The 16,947-nt window shown below is 37.9% G+C and overlaps 1 protein-coding gene across 1 annotated transcript in view; it reads left to right on the top strand.

The window, feature by feature from the left end:
- DYNC1LI1 (dynein cytoplasmic 1 light intermediate chain 1) overlaps positions 1-16,947 on the top strand; it is a 38,870-nt gene that overhangs the window by 13,776 nt on the left and 8,147 nt on the right. The window contains exons 3-7 of the mRNA XM_077753698.1: positions 8,101-8,217; positions 8,982-9,212; positions 11,533-11,702; positions 14,206-14,299; positions 16,773-16,908. Of these exons, the coding sequence (XP_077609824.1) occupies positions 8,101-8,217; positions 8,982-9,212; positions 11,533-11,702; positions 14,206-14,299; positions 16,773-16,908 (748 nt within the window). The remainder of the gene's footprint in view (positions 1-8,100; positions 8,218-8,981; positions 9,213-11,532; positions 11,703-14,205; positions 14,300-16,772; positions 16,909-16,947) is intronic.

The raw sequence follows: 16,947 nt of genomic DNA, 5'->3' as shown, positions 1-16,947 counted from the left end.
CCTGTCAGCCCTCAGTTTGTGCTCAGTATTCAAGACTCTCTCATGGTTTGCCTCCTCCCTCTCCCCAACTATTTTTTCCCCTTCTCCTCCCCCATGGTCTTCTGTTAAGTTCCTCCTGCTCCACTTATAAGTGAAAACATATGGTATCTGTCCTCTGCCTGACTTATTTAGCTCAGCATAACACCCTCAAGTTCTATCCACGTTGCTACAGATGGCGGATACTAGCCATTCTAACAGGTGTGAGGTGATATTCCATTGTGGTTTTGGTTTGCTTTTTTTTTTTTTTTGATGATTAGTGGTGTTGAGCATCTTTTCATGTGCCTTTTGGGTCTTCTTGGAGAAATGTCCATTCATGCCTTCTGGCCATTTTGTTAACTATATCGTTTGTTTTTTCGCTAATTGTATGAATTCTTTATGCATTTTGCATATTAACCCCTTATGAGATATATGAATTGCAAATATTTTCTCCCATTCATTTGGTTGACTTTTTATTCTGTTGATGGTTTCCTCTGTTGTATAAAAAATTTTTACTTTGATGTAGTCCCACTTGTTTATTCTTGATTTTGTTGCTTTTGCTTTTGGAGTCAGTTTTAAAAAAATCATTGCCAAGGCCAATGTCAAGGAGCTTACTGCCTGTGTTTACTTCTAGGAACTTTTATGGTTTCAGGTCTTATGTTCAAGTCTTTAACCCATTTTGAGTTAATTTCTGTATTTGGTGTAAGATAATGGTCCAGTTTCATTCTTCTGCATATGACTGTCTAATTTTTCCCAGCATCATTTATTGAGGAGACTACCCTTTACCTATTGTATATTCTTGGCTCCTTTGTCATAAATTAATTGACTACATACACTTGGGTTTATTTCTGGGCTCTCTATTCTGTTCCATTGGTATATCTGTCTGTTTTATGCCAATACCTTACTGTTTTAATGACTGTAGCTTGTAATAGAGTTTGAAGTCGGGGAGCACGATGCCTTCAGCTTTGTTCTTCTTTCTCAAGATTCCTTTGGTTTATCCAAGGTCTTTTGTGGTTCCATACAGATTTTAGGATTGTTTGTTCTATTTTTGTGAAAAATGCCACTGGAATTTTGATAGAGATTGCATCGGATCTGTAGATTGCTTTTTTAAAGCCACACAGGCCCCATTGCCCTACTTGCCACTTTAAGGTATATTAATTGCTTGGAATGAAATATGTATATAGTTATTTTTCTTTTGTTTTATTTCACTCTTTAAACTCTTAGGCTATTTGTTTTGTTTTCTAAAAATAACTTGGAATTTAGTGACTTTAGTTTCTTAAATGGTTTGGCCAGTAAAGATGGTTTTTAGATGTCTGTCAATGCCAAATAGAGGTATTCTGAATTTTAATATTTTTTAATCCTTCTAATTGCATAATAGAATAAAGAGAAAGGGTTCATGATGGACTTTTTAATCTTGTTAAACATAGTACATCTTGGCTGTGGCAAGGCAGCTGAATACTGCCATCTCCAAGGACTAGAAAGCTTTTCTAAGTTTAGTGAAGGAGGTATGTATTAGGCATTTACATGATTAATTGATCTGTTATTATTGAGAGGTAGCCACTTGAGTTTTATAGATATGAGTGGATAAATTATTTTTAATAGATTGTGGGTAAAGGCCCAGGACAAGCAATTACAGATGGGGTATAGTTATGAAAATAGAGACTATAGCTGTGATTAAGAGTCAATGAATATTGGTAAAGGCTCTTCTGACTATGCGGTGGGTGCTATTCAGTGAATGTGTACTTCTCAAATGAATATGTTGAAATCCTACCCCACAGTGTGATGGCATTAGGAGGTATGGTCTTTTATAGATGATTAGGTTGTGAGGGCAGAGGCCTCATGAATGGGGCCCTCATAAAAAAAACAAAACAAAACACCAGAATGCTCTCTTACCTCTTCTGCCATGTGAGAACACAGTGAGAAGACAACTGTTTATGAACCAGGAAACAAGCCCTCACTAGAAACTAGATCTGCCAGTGCCTTGATCTTGAAATTCCTAGCCTCCAGAACTGTGAGAAATAACTTCTGTTGTTTAAAAGGCACCTAGCCTATGGTATTTTTGTTATAGCAGCCCAAAGAGACTAAGACAACATGGTTTGTGTTCTTGTTGAACAAGCAGGGACAGTGCCTGTTAAGAATGGGATAATTTCAGGGCACCTGGGTTGCTCACTCAGATAAGCAAGCATTCGACTCTTGATTTCAGCTCAGTTCATGAGATCAATCCCCTTGTCAGTGCAGAGCCTGTTTGGGATTCTCTCTTTCCCTCTCTCTCTGTCCCTACCCACCTCATGCTCCCGCTCTCTCTCTCAAAATAATACAGTTAAAAAAAAAAAAAGAATAGGATAATTAAGCATCTTAAAAGCAAGGACTTTATATCCTGCTTACTGTTAAGAGAACTTGCCCAAAGAATATCTGTTGAATGAAGGGGACAGACTTGGCAGACTTACATTCTCCTGAAAGAAACCCATAAATGAGCTGACACATTACATTGACGTGTCTGTAAGTGTGCAGTGTGTTGGTGGGAGGATGAGGGAGAGGGCATAACTAGACTTGTGGAGGCAAAGAAAGCTTCCTAAAGGAAACCAAACTGACCAGAAAGATAAGCTGGGGTTCTCCCAGGTGTGAGGGAAAGGGAAGAATATTCCAGAAAGAAGCGACAGCATGTGTGGAGACAGAGTTGGGAGACTGCATGCAGTCTGGCTCCGCATGTGGAGCCTAGCATGTGGGCTATGGGATATGGGTTGTGGGCTATGGGACATGGGTTGTGGGATATGGGGTATAGAGAGGGGCAGAAAAATTAGGTGGCTTTTGTAAGGAACATTAGGCCTTATTGTAAGGCAGCAGGAAGGGGTGCCAAGGTGGCTCAGTCAGTTAAGTGTCCAACCGCTCAGGTCATGATCTCATGGTCCATGAGTTTGAGCCCTGTGTCAGGCTCTGTGCTGATGCTCAGAGTATGGAGCCTGCTTTGGATTCTCCTTCTCTCTCTCCATCTCCCCCACTCGCACTCCGTCTCTCTCTCAAAAATAAATGAACATTTAAAAAAACTTTTTTTAAAGGGCGGGAGGAAGACCCTAATTCCAAACATGTTGGAAGAGTTCTGAAGTGAATATTCACATACCCAAACCTAGATTCTACCATCAACATTTAACTGTATTTGCTTTATCACATAAATGTTTCACTGCTCCACCCTTTTATTTATGCGTTACAAAGTAAGTTGCTGATATTAGTTTATTTCTGCTCTAAATACTTCAACTTTCATATGTCATTAACTAGAATACCCTGAAGGGTCTTATGAGGCAGAAATGGCATGAGGAAATTGTTTCAGGAAGATCACTCAGCTGCAGGATGGGGAATGGATTGGAGTGTGGTAAGAATTTAGTGAATGTTCACTTTTTTTTTTTAATGTTTTATTTATTTCTGAGAGAGAGACAGTGTGAGCAGGGGAGGGTCAGAGAAAGAGGGAGACACAGAATCTGAAGCAGGCTCCAGGCTCTGAGCTGTCAGCACATAGCCGACACAGGACTTGAACCCATGAACCGTGAGATCGTGACCTGAGCCAAAGTCGGATGCTTAACCGACTGAGCCACCCAGGTGCCCCAATGTGAATGTTTACTTTTGAGTAGCATGTTTATATAGTGAGAAGAGAACCAGGCAGAGGCCAGGAGTTAAATGCCTAAAGATCTAAAAAAAGAGGGAAAAAAACTCTAACAAATAATGTGGTTAGAAGATGTATATAACAGTAGAACAAGACTACGTCTTTGTAATATCAACAGCATTTTCATAGAACTAGAATACCTCGGTCCTAAAATTTGTATGGAACCACAAAAGACCGCAGATAGCCAAAGCAATCTTGAAAGAGAAAAACAAAACTGGAGGTGCCACAATTCCTGACTTCAAGTTATATTACAAAGCTGTAGTAATCAAAACAATATGGTACTGGCACCAAAAGAGGCAAATAGATCAATGGAACAGAATAGAAAACCCAGAGATAAGCCATATAATTGTTTATATGGTCAATCTTCGAGAAAGGAGGGAAGAATATATAATGGGAAAACGACAGTGTCTTCAACAGCTGGTACTGGGAAAACCAGACAGCTATCTGCAAAAGAATGAAACTGGACCACTTTCTTACACCATGTGCAAAAATAAACTCAAAGTGGATTACAGCCCTAGAAGAGAGCACAGGCAGTAATTTCTCTAACAGCGTCTGTAGCAACATTTTTCTAGATATGTCTCCTGAGGCAAGGAAGGTAAAAGCAAAAATAAATGTAAAAAAAACCAAAACCCCCACAAACTTCTGCACAGTAAAGGCCATAATCAAAAGGCAACCTATCAGATAGGAGACGATATTTGCAAATGAAGTATCTGGTATGAAGGGACATCCAAGTAGTGATGGCCATTTAGCAGTTCAGGAGAGGCTAAGGCTGGAAGGAAATCCCTGTGTCACCAGATCATAGAGGGTATGGAAGTTGTGTTTGGAGCTTCTCCTGGAATTACATTCAGAGTGAGAAGAGAAGAAGGCTGAGGAAGGAACCCTGGAGAATACAAACACTGGGTGGGGATGGAAGAGCAGCCTGCAAGGAAGACATAGGACCAGCCACCTCAGAGGCTAAGTGTTGAGTAGGAGAGGGTGCTGTTCCTGAAGCAGTGAGGAGAGAACCTTGTCTGATGTCTGTGTCTTCCTCCTCCTCCCTCTGCCAACTCCCAACTAAGTCTGCTTTGAGTACAGCTGTCCCCACCACTATTACCTTAGTTCAAGCCTACCTCCTTTCTTGCTAGGAGTAATAATACCAGTAATACCTAGTTACCTAGTCTCTTTATCCCTAAACTTATCAATTTTGCCCTAGAGGTCTTTCTAAAATACCTCAACACTGCCAGTGGCTCCCCATTATCTTCAGAATCAAGTGTGACCTTCTCAGCCTGGCATAAGATGCCCTTCATGATCTGGCATTCTGTACTTGTTCTCACTCTGGCTCCTTTTCCCCTCACACCCTAACATTCATTCAAACTATTTGTCCTTTGTAGAAGGACACTTCTTTGCCTCCAGGCCTCTGTATATGCTTTCCTTACTTCCTGGAATGACTAGCTGTCCATGGCTCATTAACGCTACAAGATTTGGCTGAAGTGTTACCTGCCATCTCTACAAAGCCCTTTCTGACTTCCTGGCAAGACTAGGGTATTGCCACAGGGCTGGCTTCCTGGCTGTTGCATATCTCCAGTGTAGACCTGATGACAGTGTCTTGAAATCATCCCCTATTTGTTTTCCCTCCCCAGTTTTGTGAGCCTCCTACAGGACAGTGACTTTGATATATGGGTCTTTGTATTCCTAGTACTTAGTGTAGTAGATGTCTAATGGAGTGGTTCCTCAGAGTGCGGTCCCAACACTGGCAGCAGAAGCGGCCCTGGTTGCTCGTTAGAAATGCAGATTCTTGGACCCCACCCCAAACTTACTGAATCAGAAACCCAGCAGGGGAGGCCCAGCAATGTGTGTTTAAGAAGCCCCCCAGGTGAGTCTGGTACATTTTTGAGAACCATTAGTCCAGTGAAATGAATTGATAAAATTCAAATTAGCAATCAATATAACACATTTTCCACTGAAATTAAAGCCAGTGTTGGGTTTAATAGCAGAAGTGTTTGTGTATTCTATTTTTTACTGGTTAACTTTATTATATTCATTTAAGCATGATGGATCATCATGGGTATAATCATTGTCATTATCACAGATACTACTATTTTCAACCCAATCTGTTATTTTAGTGGACATTTTAGTAGCACACAGCAAAAATAGTGCTGAAAAAGAAGTACTCATTTAATGACACGTTCTTTATTGCCTTCTTAAGGTGACACTGATTGCTATGAAGTGTTGGAAAATAGTTCGTAAAAAGAACCAGTCTGCCCAGTTCAATTGAATATAGGACTGCCTGCTCTGGGGTACTTTCCTTTGAGTTTGACAGGTCTGTGTGTCTTCTCTCTGTTCTGTCTGCATTACTTGGCCTCAGCTTGTCACCAGTAGGATTATAAACACCTGTGTAAAAGTGAGTACTGCAGTCTTGTGGCAACACTTAGATATAAAGACGGTCATTCAGAAGATCCAAGACCTATATAGTTTTTTTAAGTTTAACATGAAAACAATTTCTAAATTTTCAGAGAACTCATGAATGTTCTTCAGGAATAAGTCCTTAGATCTAAGAAATTCACATTTATAAGTACCATTAACATGATATTGCTAATAACTAGACGAGTTCACAGGTGCCTGAATGGCTCCGTTGGTTAAGCGTCCAACTTTGGCTCAGGTCATGATCTTGTGGTCCATGAGTGTGAAGCCCATCTAGGGCTCTACTGACAGCTCAGAGCCTGGAGCCTGCTTCGGATTCTGTGTCTCCCTCTCTCTCTGCCCGTCCTGCATTCACGCTCTGTTTCTCTGTCTCTCAAAAATAAATAAACATTAAAAAATTTTTTAAAAAGTAACTAAGCCCATGGGACAGAAATATGTAGAATTTAAATAGATTTATGATATTTAAAAATCCTCGCCAAAACATTGTTTTAAAGTTTATAACTTTTGTCAAGTTTAAATCATGTAATTTCTGGCTACTAATATTTGTATTAAGTCCTTTTTTTTGTTTTTTTTTAAATGTTTATTTGAGGGGGGGGCATGCAAGCAGGGGAGGGGCAAAGAGAGAAGGAGAGGGAGAATCCCACACAGGCTCTGTGGGGTCAGTGCAGAGCCCAGCATAGGGGTCAGTCCCACGAACCATGAGATCATCATGAACCTGAGGTGAAATCAAAGGTCAGATGCTTAACCCACTGAGCCGCCCAGGCACCCTTTAAGTTGTTTATTTTAATTTCAGTATCATTAACATACAGTGTTATATTAGTATCAGGTGTACCATATACTGATTCAGCAGTTTTATACTTTACTCAGTGCTTGTCATGATAAATGTTCTCTTTAATCCCCATCCCCTATTTCACCCATGCCCTACCTCCTCCCTTCTGGTAACCATCAGTTTGTTCTTTGTGATTCAGTGTCTGTTTCTTGGTTTGTCTCTGTTTTTTTCCTTTGCTTGTTTTCTTTCTTAAATTCCACATGTGAATAAAATCATGTGGTATTTGTCTTTCTCTTACTTATTTCACATAGCATTATACTCCAGCCTCCATCCTTGTTGTTGCAAATGGCAAGATTTCATTCCTTTTTATGACTGAATTGTACATACACACCACATCTTTATCCATTCATCTGTCGATGGGCACTTGAGCCCCCTCCATAATTTGTAAATAATGCTGCGGTAAACATAAGGGTGCATGTATCCCTTCGAATTAGTGTTTTTGTATTTTGGAGTAAATACTCCATAGGGTGATTACTGTTCGGTAGGGTAGTTCCATCTTAAACTTTTGAGGAACCTCCATACTGTTTTCCATAATGGCTGTGCCAGTTTGCATTCCCACCAACAGTGCATGAGGGTTACTTTTCTATACATCCTTACCAAATATTTGCTGTTTCTTATGTTCTTCTATTAATATTTTTTTAGTCTACATTTTATTTTTGTCTGTTCTGCATTTCCTCTACCCTTGTTCTTATTCAATTTACTATCCCCACCCCTCTCGCTTATTAATATTTCTTATGAATATTTCTTTACGGTTTTGGTGAGGCTATAGCCACAATTCCCTGCCTGGTCAATTTTGATGTATCTTCCATTCTCCACGAGTGGCCCATGGGTGGTCACATGACCCAAACTGGGCTAGTTAAGAGTCTTTACCTGAGATTCTTCAGACTGAAAGCCAATAGAGAAAGTCTTTTGTTCCTTTTAGATAAACTAGGATGACATAAAAGTTGAACTTCCTGAAAAATGCCCACAGAGGAAGCCATTTGTAATGGGATAGAACCAGATTTAAAAGGAAGAGCAGAGACACCAGGACAAAGAATCCGGGAGGGGAAGTCAGCATCTTCAACTTTATAGTTACCGAGATATCTTCCATCAAGTTCCCCTTTTGGTTGAAGTTAGTTCCAGTGGAGTTTTTCACTTGGCACTAAAAAGCATCCTTAAAAGAATCCATATTATAGTTTAAAAGGATTGTCCTTTTTTACAGGTGAGGATGGAGCTGGAAAAACAAGCTTAATAAGAAAAATTCAGGGGATAGAAGAGTATAAGAAAGGAAGAGGATTGGAATATTTGTACTTAAATGTTCACGATGAAGACCGAGACGGTGAGTGTCGTTTGTACGTAAACCAAGTGTCCGAGGCCTTTCTGAGGTTTGTCGCCTGCTCATGTTAGTCTTTGACTTTTCTTAGTGTGGCATCTTTTACTAGGGGTCCTGCTGTGTCCTGCCAGTTATGTGTGGACGTACTGTTATTGGCTTGGGATTGGAATTCTTATGGTGATATTTTTTTAACATCTGAAGGTATTCTAATGTGCAGACTTTAGCTTTCTTGCTATCCTTCAAGTATCTCAACTTTTCAATTCATTTTCCCTCAAATTTTGAAGTAATAATATCCTGTGGTTGTTTTGCCAATCCCTTTTCACCTTCTCATTTTTGACACAAAAATACCATCTACTCCCCAGCTGTTTTCAATCTGATCAGCTCTTCTTTTCTTGTACACATCACTTGCGTTCTCATTTCCGTGTATAATATCTTGAATATGCACAGCTCTCTATGCTGATGGTAAGAATAGAAACATGTTATTCAGCCTGTGATTTGGGATTGAGAAATAAGAAGTACAGGCTGTTGGTGTTCTGTGTTGGCAGTTAAATTATTTTCCTGAACATTTATTAAATTATTAAATTGAACAATTTAAATTTAAATTATTAAATTGAACAATTATTAAATTGATAGCTGTGACCTAAGTAGTCGAACCTTGTCAAAGGAGACATCCTCTGTGGAGATGCCGTAAAATACCAAGTAGTATTGTTAGCTGGGTAATGGAATAACTTAATCCTGTTGCCTTGGTAATTTTCTTTTGTCTCTTGTAGATCAAACAAGATGTAACGTATGGATCTTAGATGGAGACCTGTATCACAAGGGCCTCCTCAGATTTTCACTGGATGCCATTTCTCTGAAGGACACTCTAGTTATGCTGGTTGTTGATATGTCAAAGCCTTGGACTGCTTTGGATTCTTTGCAGAAATGGGCAAGTGTTGTTAGAGAACATATTGACAAATTGAAAATTCCTCCTGAAGAAATGAAAGAAATGGAACAAAAGTGTGAGTAGTCTGGAAATAGGAATATAGATTTCAAACACCTGATGTCCTAGCTACTGTAGCTGTTAGCATTTTTTGACTTTGAATAAGGTTTAATGAAGGAAACATGATGTGACTACTGTTTTTGAAATTCAATTTGATGTGTTAGGTTTTCATGTAGTTTTAAATTGGAAACCTATACATAATGGCAGACTGCGTAGTAGAGGTGCCTTTTCTCCTTTGCCAAAGGGGATGTAAATATTCATTTGGGAAGTAGATTTTCAGGATTAAAAAAAAATTTGAATCTTTTTCAACTGTTTATTTTCAGCAGTGTCATTTCTTGGTAAATAAAGCACTCTTATCAACGTTGTCAACATGAAATGTGCCCCAAAAATGTTAACAACGTAAATATAAAAATGTTAAACTGGTTTTATGATTTACAAAGTATATATTTGTACATACCCATGTAAATTGGAAATTTGCAAATAAATTATGAAAACAAGGGTTATCTCTAACAAATTGTAAGTCACTTGTCACAGTTCTTAATTTCACTGAGAGTTATTCATTTGCCAATGTCCTTTGCTAACAAAATATGCAGATGGAATCTGCTTCTCTTTGTTATTGTTAGCTGATTATAATTTTTAGAGGAAGATTGATAGCTTACTGGAATTTATATGCAAGGAAATAGTAGGGACTGAGGAGAATCTATGTCCTAAATTACTGAAATAGATGTCTAACTGCTTTTAATCTGTACCTCTTTTTCCCTTTTGGCCATTGCCTTTGGGTCTGTTTTTCCCCCCTCAGTTTATACTATAGTAGTGGGTCTCAGTTTGTGGTCCCAGGACCAACAGCATCAGTATCAGTACAGCTGGGAGCTTGTCAGAAATACACAGTCTTGGGGCGCCGGGGTGGCTCAGTCGGTTAAGTGTCCGGCTTCAGCTCGGGGTCATGATCTCACGGTTTGTGGGTTTGAGCCCCGCGTCGGGCCTGGAGCCTGTTTCAGATTCTGTATCTCCTGCTTTCTGACCCTCCCCTGCTCATTCTGTCTCTCTCTCAGAAATAAATAAGACATTAAAAAAAAAAATTAGAACAACACAGTCTTAGGCTCTACCCCTGACTACTGAATCAGTTACTCTGGTGCTCATGCTAAAACTTGAGAATCACTGTTAGATTTCACCCTTTGATTTGAAGGGTAGTAGCTACCAGATCTGCCAAGGTTGTGCGCATGCCCCTGGGTTCCTGGAGGAACTGCACTCAACCGCCCAAGGTTCCCTCTTCCTTGACCCCATGTAAGTTTAAGAGTTTTCCTCCTTTATGATTCTATAGAGAATTCCCTATTCCCTCAGGTATATTCCCTCCCTCAAGCTGGGAGCTTGTCAGAAATACACAGTCTTGGGGCACCTGGGTAGCTCAGTCGGTTGAGCATCAAACTCTTGATTTGGGCTCAGATCATGATCCCACGGTCATGGGATTGAGCCACATGTTGGGCTCTGGGCGAGCATGGAGCCTGCTTGAGATTTTCTCTCCCTCTGCTCCTCTCCCCTGCTCTCCCCCCACCCCCCCCCTCAAAAATAAAAATAAAAAAAATTTTTAAAAGAATTCCTTCATATACAGTTTTAATCCTAAACTGTGAATCATTTGTTTCCAGATTTGTTATTTTGCTTTTAAACTTGGAAAGCAGCCTTATATAGAAATCCTGTATCACCGATTATTTCCTTGAGAATTCTTTAAGAGTAATCACGGAGTCAGAGTATACATTGTTAAGGCTCTTAATACAATCACGTTGACTTTTTGTTAAGTGAAGGTTTTGACAGTCTTGCAAATGAGTTCTAAAAATTTATCAGCGTTGGGAATATCGCATTAATTTTTACCAGGGTTACAGAATGAATATGGCCCAGCACCTAGGAAAGGAGACCTGAGTGAAGGTCTTTAGAGAAAGGAAAGTAATATTAGAAAGTCATCTGGATCTTTTAAATTGTGGAGCGCCCCCCCGCCACACATGCACACCCATTTTTTTTTTAATCCTTTCAGTGACCTCTGTGAATTAGAGAATATAGAGAGGCAAAGCTGAGTTGTGACTTGCCCAAAGTAATTTGCCCAGACAGAACCAGCTTACATTGCACCCCACTCTTTGGAGCGCACTCAGTGCTGTACTCTGCCTCCTCATAATTAATGTGAGTCTGCTGTTTCTGTTCTGTCTTTGAGACAGATTTCTCAAACCCTTTCTGTTTCTTCTCTTACACAAGACTAAATATAAACTCTCATAAAATACGTATTGAGATTATACCTGCTGAAATGAAGCAATTTCTGAACCACATATTAAGTTATTTACTTTGATTTTCAGTGATTAGAGACTTCCAAGAATATGTAGAGCCGGGAGAAGATTTTCCAGCCTCTCCTCAGAGAAGAAATACTGGGTCACAAGAAGATAAAGACGACAGTGTGGTTTTACCTCTGGGTGCGGACACACTTACACATAACTTGGGCATCCCAGTACTAGTAGTTTGCACAAAGGTTAGCCTCCTTCCTAGAGATTCTACTGGTGGCATTAACCATGGGTGAACAACCATTTTGTTTTCCAGCTTCCTTTTGGATTTGGCACATTAGCTTTCCTAGATAATCTTTCTTAGCAAATATAAATAATAGTTTAAAATATGGAATGATAATCACATGTTGATTTTCTGATCTTAATCATAGTTCCTTTGAAAGAAAATGTTACTTCACATATTCTGTTTGTGATTGAATTTCATATTCCTAATTTCAGTTAGGCTTCATTGTACAGTTGGTTGAGTAGAAGTAATACAGGTAAGATGATAACTTCAGTATTAATTTTTACAAAATAATGTATTTTCCACATTAAATTGTGATACACTGATATCCTAAATCAGAAGATTATGTACTTAAAATCAAATAGACTTCAACATCTACCACCACTCATTATGTAAAATTGATATGCAATTATCAAGAGCTTTTTATTTACTAAAGAGGTTCTGATAGGATTGCTGTCATCAAAATTCTGTTAATGAGTTCTGTCACTGTATACACTTTATAATCAAATTTCCTTTAAAAGTAATTTATAGTTCGAGTTCATCCTCTTCCCATTTGTTCCTAAGTAGTAGGTATTTATTATTTGTAAGTCATGCAGTAATTAAGGAAATGATAGAATATATAAACCATTTTGAGATCTAAAAATTACTGTTTTTTGTAAAATGTAAAAATTTGCACATGTAATTGAAGGAAGGTATAGAACTTACTCATCTTTAGAATAAAAATGATTAAAATTTTTTAATCTAGTTAAGTTTTAACTTTATAAACTACAAAAATTATCAATAACAAAGGGATGGGGATAGTTAAAATAATTAAAGTCTTGTGTCTGCTTTTTAAATAGTGATTGTGGTATAAAGTTACACACCTTTTCTGTAAAACTGTGTTTAAACTCTCGCACTAGAATGCTTTTGTGTGTGGTTTGTTTTGTTTCATTTGTTCAACAAAGAGCTGTTTGTTAGCAGATATTCTGTTTTACACCACGACGTGCCTCTTATAAAAACCTCTTATATTCAAAGGAAAAATGCTAAGCTTAAAGGGACCTGAATTCGTGTCAGATGAGTCATAGATTTATAAAATTCTCAAGTCAAAGGAGATTATCTACTGGATTTCTCAGACTCTAAGACAACCGTCAGTTGTATGTTAGCTTAGGAGCTTTTAAAATGTGTAGGGGGGTGGGAGGATGGGTGTCTCAGGATGGAGAAATAACGGTGGTACACCTCAACTTCAAGATTCTGGAAACTGAGATTCGGAGAAGCTAAGTGTCTTGCCTTAGGTCTAGACCCTCGTATTTCATTGAAAAACATTTTTACTAGAGGCACCTGGGTGGCTGAGTCGCTTAAGTGTCTGACTCTTGAGTTTGGCTCAGGTCATGATCTCATGGTCGTGAGATCAAGCCCCGCATCTTCAGGCTCTGCACTGAGAGCAGACTCTGCTCTCTTCCTCTCTCTCTGCCCCTCCCTGCTCACACACACTCTCTCTCTCAAAATAAATAAACATTTTAAAATAGATAAATAAAACATGTTAAAAAAAATGTTTTTACTAAACAATTGTGTTTCACCAAGTGTCATAAGTCAGTAGTATCATAATTATAAGTATTTTTAGTAATTTGAAGTAATTACTGTGTTCTATAAAATGGACTACATTCTGTATCATGATGATGCAGAGAGATTCTTTTGTATGATGTGTACGTGCACATAGCAAAAAACTACGTATCAAATTTGACCCCAAACTAATATTAGATATAATGAGCATTATTACATGATGATTGTTAGATTTCATACCTTAAATTCAGAAAGGTTTTGGTGAAGTAATTTGGATATCATGATGTTTATTTATTTTGTAACATTTTTCTATAGCAAGCAGAATTCAGTGTTGTCTAAATGATTGTATAGGTGACAGCTCAAAAATAGCCTGCAATCCCGCACTCCCCCTTTTATTTTTGCTATTGATGAGATTGTAGTTAAGAGTGAATAAAAGAACCAGAAAAGAAATGAAAGTCAATTAAGAGTTATCAGATAAACAGGGGAACAAGGAAGGAAATAGGGAAAAGTACGGACTCCCTGGATATAGAGTGTTTTGTAGAACTAGAATAGATTTTAGATCTTAAAAACTTTGTTTAGTTCTTAAGTAGTTGAGTCAACAAGTATGAGCACCCATTTGTTTGTCCTGTTGGCCTTCATTCTTTATGTAATGAAACTTTCTCTTTGGCATTTGCACCATGTTCAGTATAACATGGACATTAATACTTTTTAAAGAAATAAAATTATTCCTTAGCCTTGTCTCCAACTGAAAGAATCTTAGACAGGAGTAATTGATATTCTAATACTATGATAGTCACCATATCAGAGTGATAGTTTTGTGATATTCCCCCACCCAAAATCAAACTATTTAAATCATTGTATTTAACTTTGATTCTTTAAAGTTAATGTTGTTTTTATTGCTTTTTTTCTTTTAATTATTTTCTCTGCAGTGTGATGCCATTAGTGTATTGGAGAAAGAACATGACTACAGAGATGAACATTTTGATTTTATTCAGTCACATATCCGGAAGTTTTGTTTACAGTGTATCCTTTTACTACATTGATTGGTGCAGTGTACCTTTCCTATTTGTTTTTTTCAGTTAATGGAATTATATTGGTAGCCTTAAGAAATTCCATAAACTTTTTTCCTCCTGCTCTGGTTAGGAATTTCATTTTAGCTCCCAAATCATTTGTATCTGGGTATTTTGAGCTATAAAAGCAAGTATTTAAATCGTTAACTTTGGTTTGCTGTGTTTTAAAGTACTGTGCTTAAGAAAAATAATAATTAGTCTTTTGTGGAAAATTCTAATGAACTGGCATTGAAGACATTGTGATTACAAAGCAGTATTCATTTATTGGGAGTAGTGATAGGGCAGGATCAATATTTAGGTTTGTGTGTTCACATTTCTAATATGTTCAGTATGTTACCATCTCCACATATAGCCTAAAGCGCTGGTTTCTAAATCTGGCTGTGCCCAGCTCAGACTTGCCGAATTGGAACATTTCAGGGCGAGTCTGAAGAATCTGTACTTTTAAAAAGCTTTCTGAGAGATTTTGATGATCACAAGGTTAGAAAACCTATAAGGAATCTTGTCTAGATTGCGAAGATTAGAAGAGCCACTGAATCACATACACCACTAAAAGAAGGATAAAATGAATGCTTTTAAGAGAATTTGCTGTTGAAAACTTGGTCACAGCTTGAGTGCACTGAGAAGAGCTGTAAGATCTCTTGACCGTGGCACTTTTCCACTCCTTTCCTCTGAGCTCTTTGTCTCTCTGTGGCCCTTTCTTTTATCGTGTCACGTAATGGTTGACTTGGGTTGAATTAAAGGGCATTTGTCTACATAAAGAGTCTTTAAAAAACAAACAAACTTTATTATTGAAGATTAGCAAATTTAGAAGAAGTAGTCTCTTTAAATATTTATTTAATGCTGTTCTTCAAAATATACATACAGAAATGTAATCAGGAGGGAGACTGTCCACTAAAATAATCACAGACCTTTAGTAAGGCCCATTGATAAAAAAAAAAAAAAAAAGAAAGAAAGAAATACAGAGGCTCCTGGGTAGCTCAGTCAGTTGAGTGTCTGACTTCGGCTCAGGTCATGATCTCACAATCCCTGGGCTCAAGCCCTACATTGGGCTCCGTGCTGACAGCTCAGAGCCTGGAGCCTGCTTTGGATTCTGTGTCTTCCTCTCTCTCTCTGCCCCTCCCCTGCTCATGCTCTGTCTCTCTCAAAAATAAATTAACATTAAAAAAATAATAAAAATAAAAAAATACAAACTGAGAAATCACTTCAAGATAGGTGCATGTGTATGCATGCGTGAAGGCAACAGTTCAAAATCATTTTTAAGTTTTTAAAATGTTAATTGCAATGTAAATTTTTCAGCTATATCGTAAATTGGTTCTCATGAGAAAAGATCATTAATGTAAAGTTTACACAGTTAAGCCTTTACTGAAGTTATGTTTGTTTCTGTCAAGTTTTATGATAAGCCATGTTTGGCAATACTACTTTTAGATTCATAAGCCTTGGTTCATGCACTAGAGGCTATGAGTCTCCCAGTTCAGAAGTAGAGGTTTGACCATTCCCAGCATGTCCTCTTGGTCTAAGTTACCATCTCTCTTGGGACGCAGTGGCCAGTGTTAGAGCATGGTTCTTAGCTGTGGCCATGGAATTTCTGATAGGCACTATCTTCTTCCAGTAGTCACATTACCCCTTTTTCGACAGGCCTTACTTGATCTTCGGATCTACTGTATCATCTGGATAAAAGGTCAAAATTAGGGTCTGCTTTAATTAATATATCCTCACGAGGATGTTTTACCCCAAGTTTTGGTCATGAAATATGTTTGCTTTGAATCATTCCTGGAAGTTTCCTGGTGGTATCTATTGGTTTGTCTTTTCTCTTCAGTGTGTCTCCTGAGCTTTGTCCCTAAAGTCCTAATTCTCGGGAGCAGTGAAAACCACAAGACACACTAGTACAAACCATCGTTTTTGAAAATGCAAGCCCAACAGTTGTTGATAAGTACTATCTGTCCTTCATGAAGTTTAGAAGGGTTAAAAACCAACCAGTACCTCTTCTCTTGCTTTAAATGTAGAGGCAGTAGTAGTGTCAGTATTATTTTATTTACCTTTACTTTCTTGGCTTAAGGAGATTTTTGCACTCCTGAATTAAGCCAATTGTGTAAAGATTGTTTTATTTGCATTTAAGCCTATGTATATTTTATACTTTAGAAATTTTTTATTTTTTTAATACTTTGGAAATTCTTGGTGCCTGGCTGGCTCAGTTAGTTGAGTATGCAACTCTTGACCTCGGGGTTGTGAGTTCAAGCCCCATGTTCATTGTGAGATTACTTAAAAATAAAAAACGAAAAAAGAAAAGAAATTCTTGACTACCCTATAATGTACTTTTGGGAATTATTTTTGAAACTAACATACATATAAATGGAAATGTTCAACTGAGAACACAATTTTATGGTACATGGAATTTGTTCAGAACTTTCTTTAATGGTATTATTCAGATGGTGCTGCGCTTATTTACACTTCAGTAAAAGAAAACAAAAATATAGATTTAGTATATAAATATATCGTTCAGAAACTGTATGGATTTCCCTATAAGATTCCTGCTGTTGTTGTGGAAAAAGATGCAGTATTTATGTAAGTATGCTCTTAAATGTATTATTTTATTGTGTATTA

Source organism: Crocuta crocuta, unplaced genomic scaffold (assembly GCF_008692635.1).
Source record: "Crocuta crocuta isolate KB4526 unplaced genomic scaffold, BGI_CrCroc_1.0 scaffold655, whole genome shotgun sequence".
Taxonomy (NCBI): Eukaryota; Metazoa; Chordata; class Mammalia; order Carnivora; family Hyaenidae; genus Crocuta; species Crocuta crocuta.
This window is presented reverse-complemented; position numbering and strand designations above follow the sequence as displayed.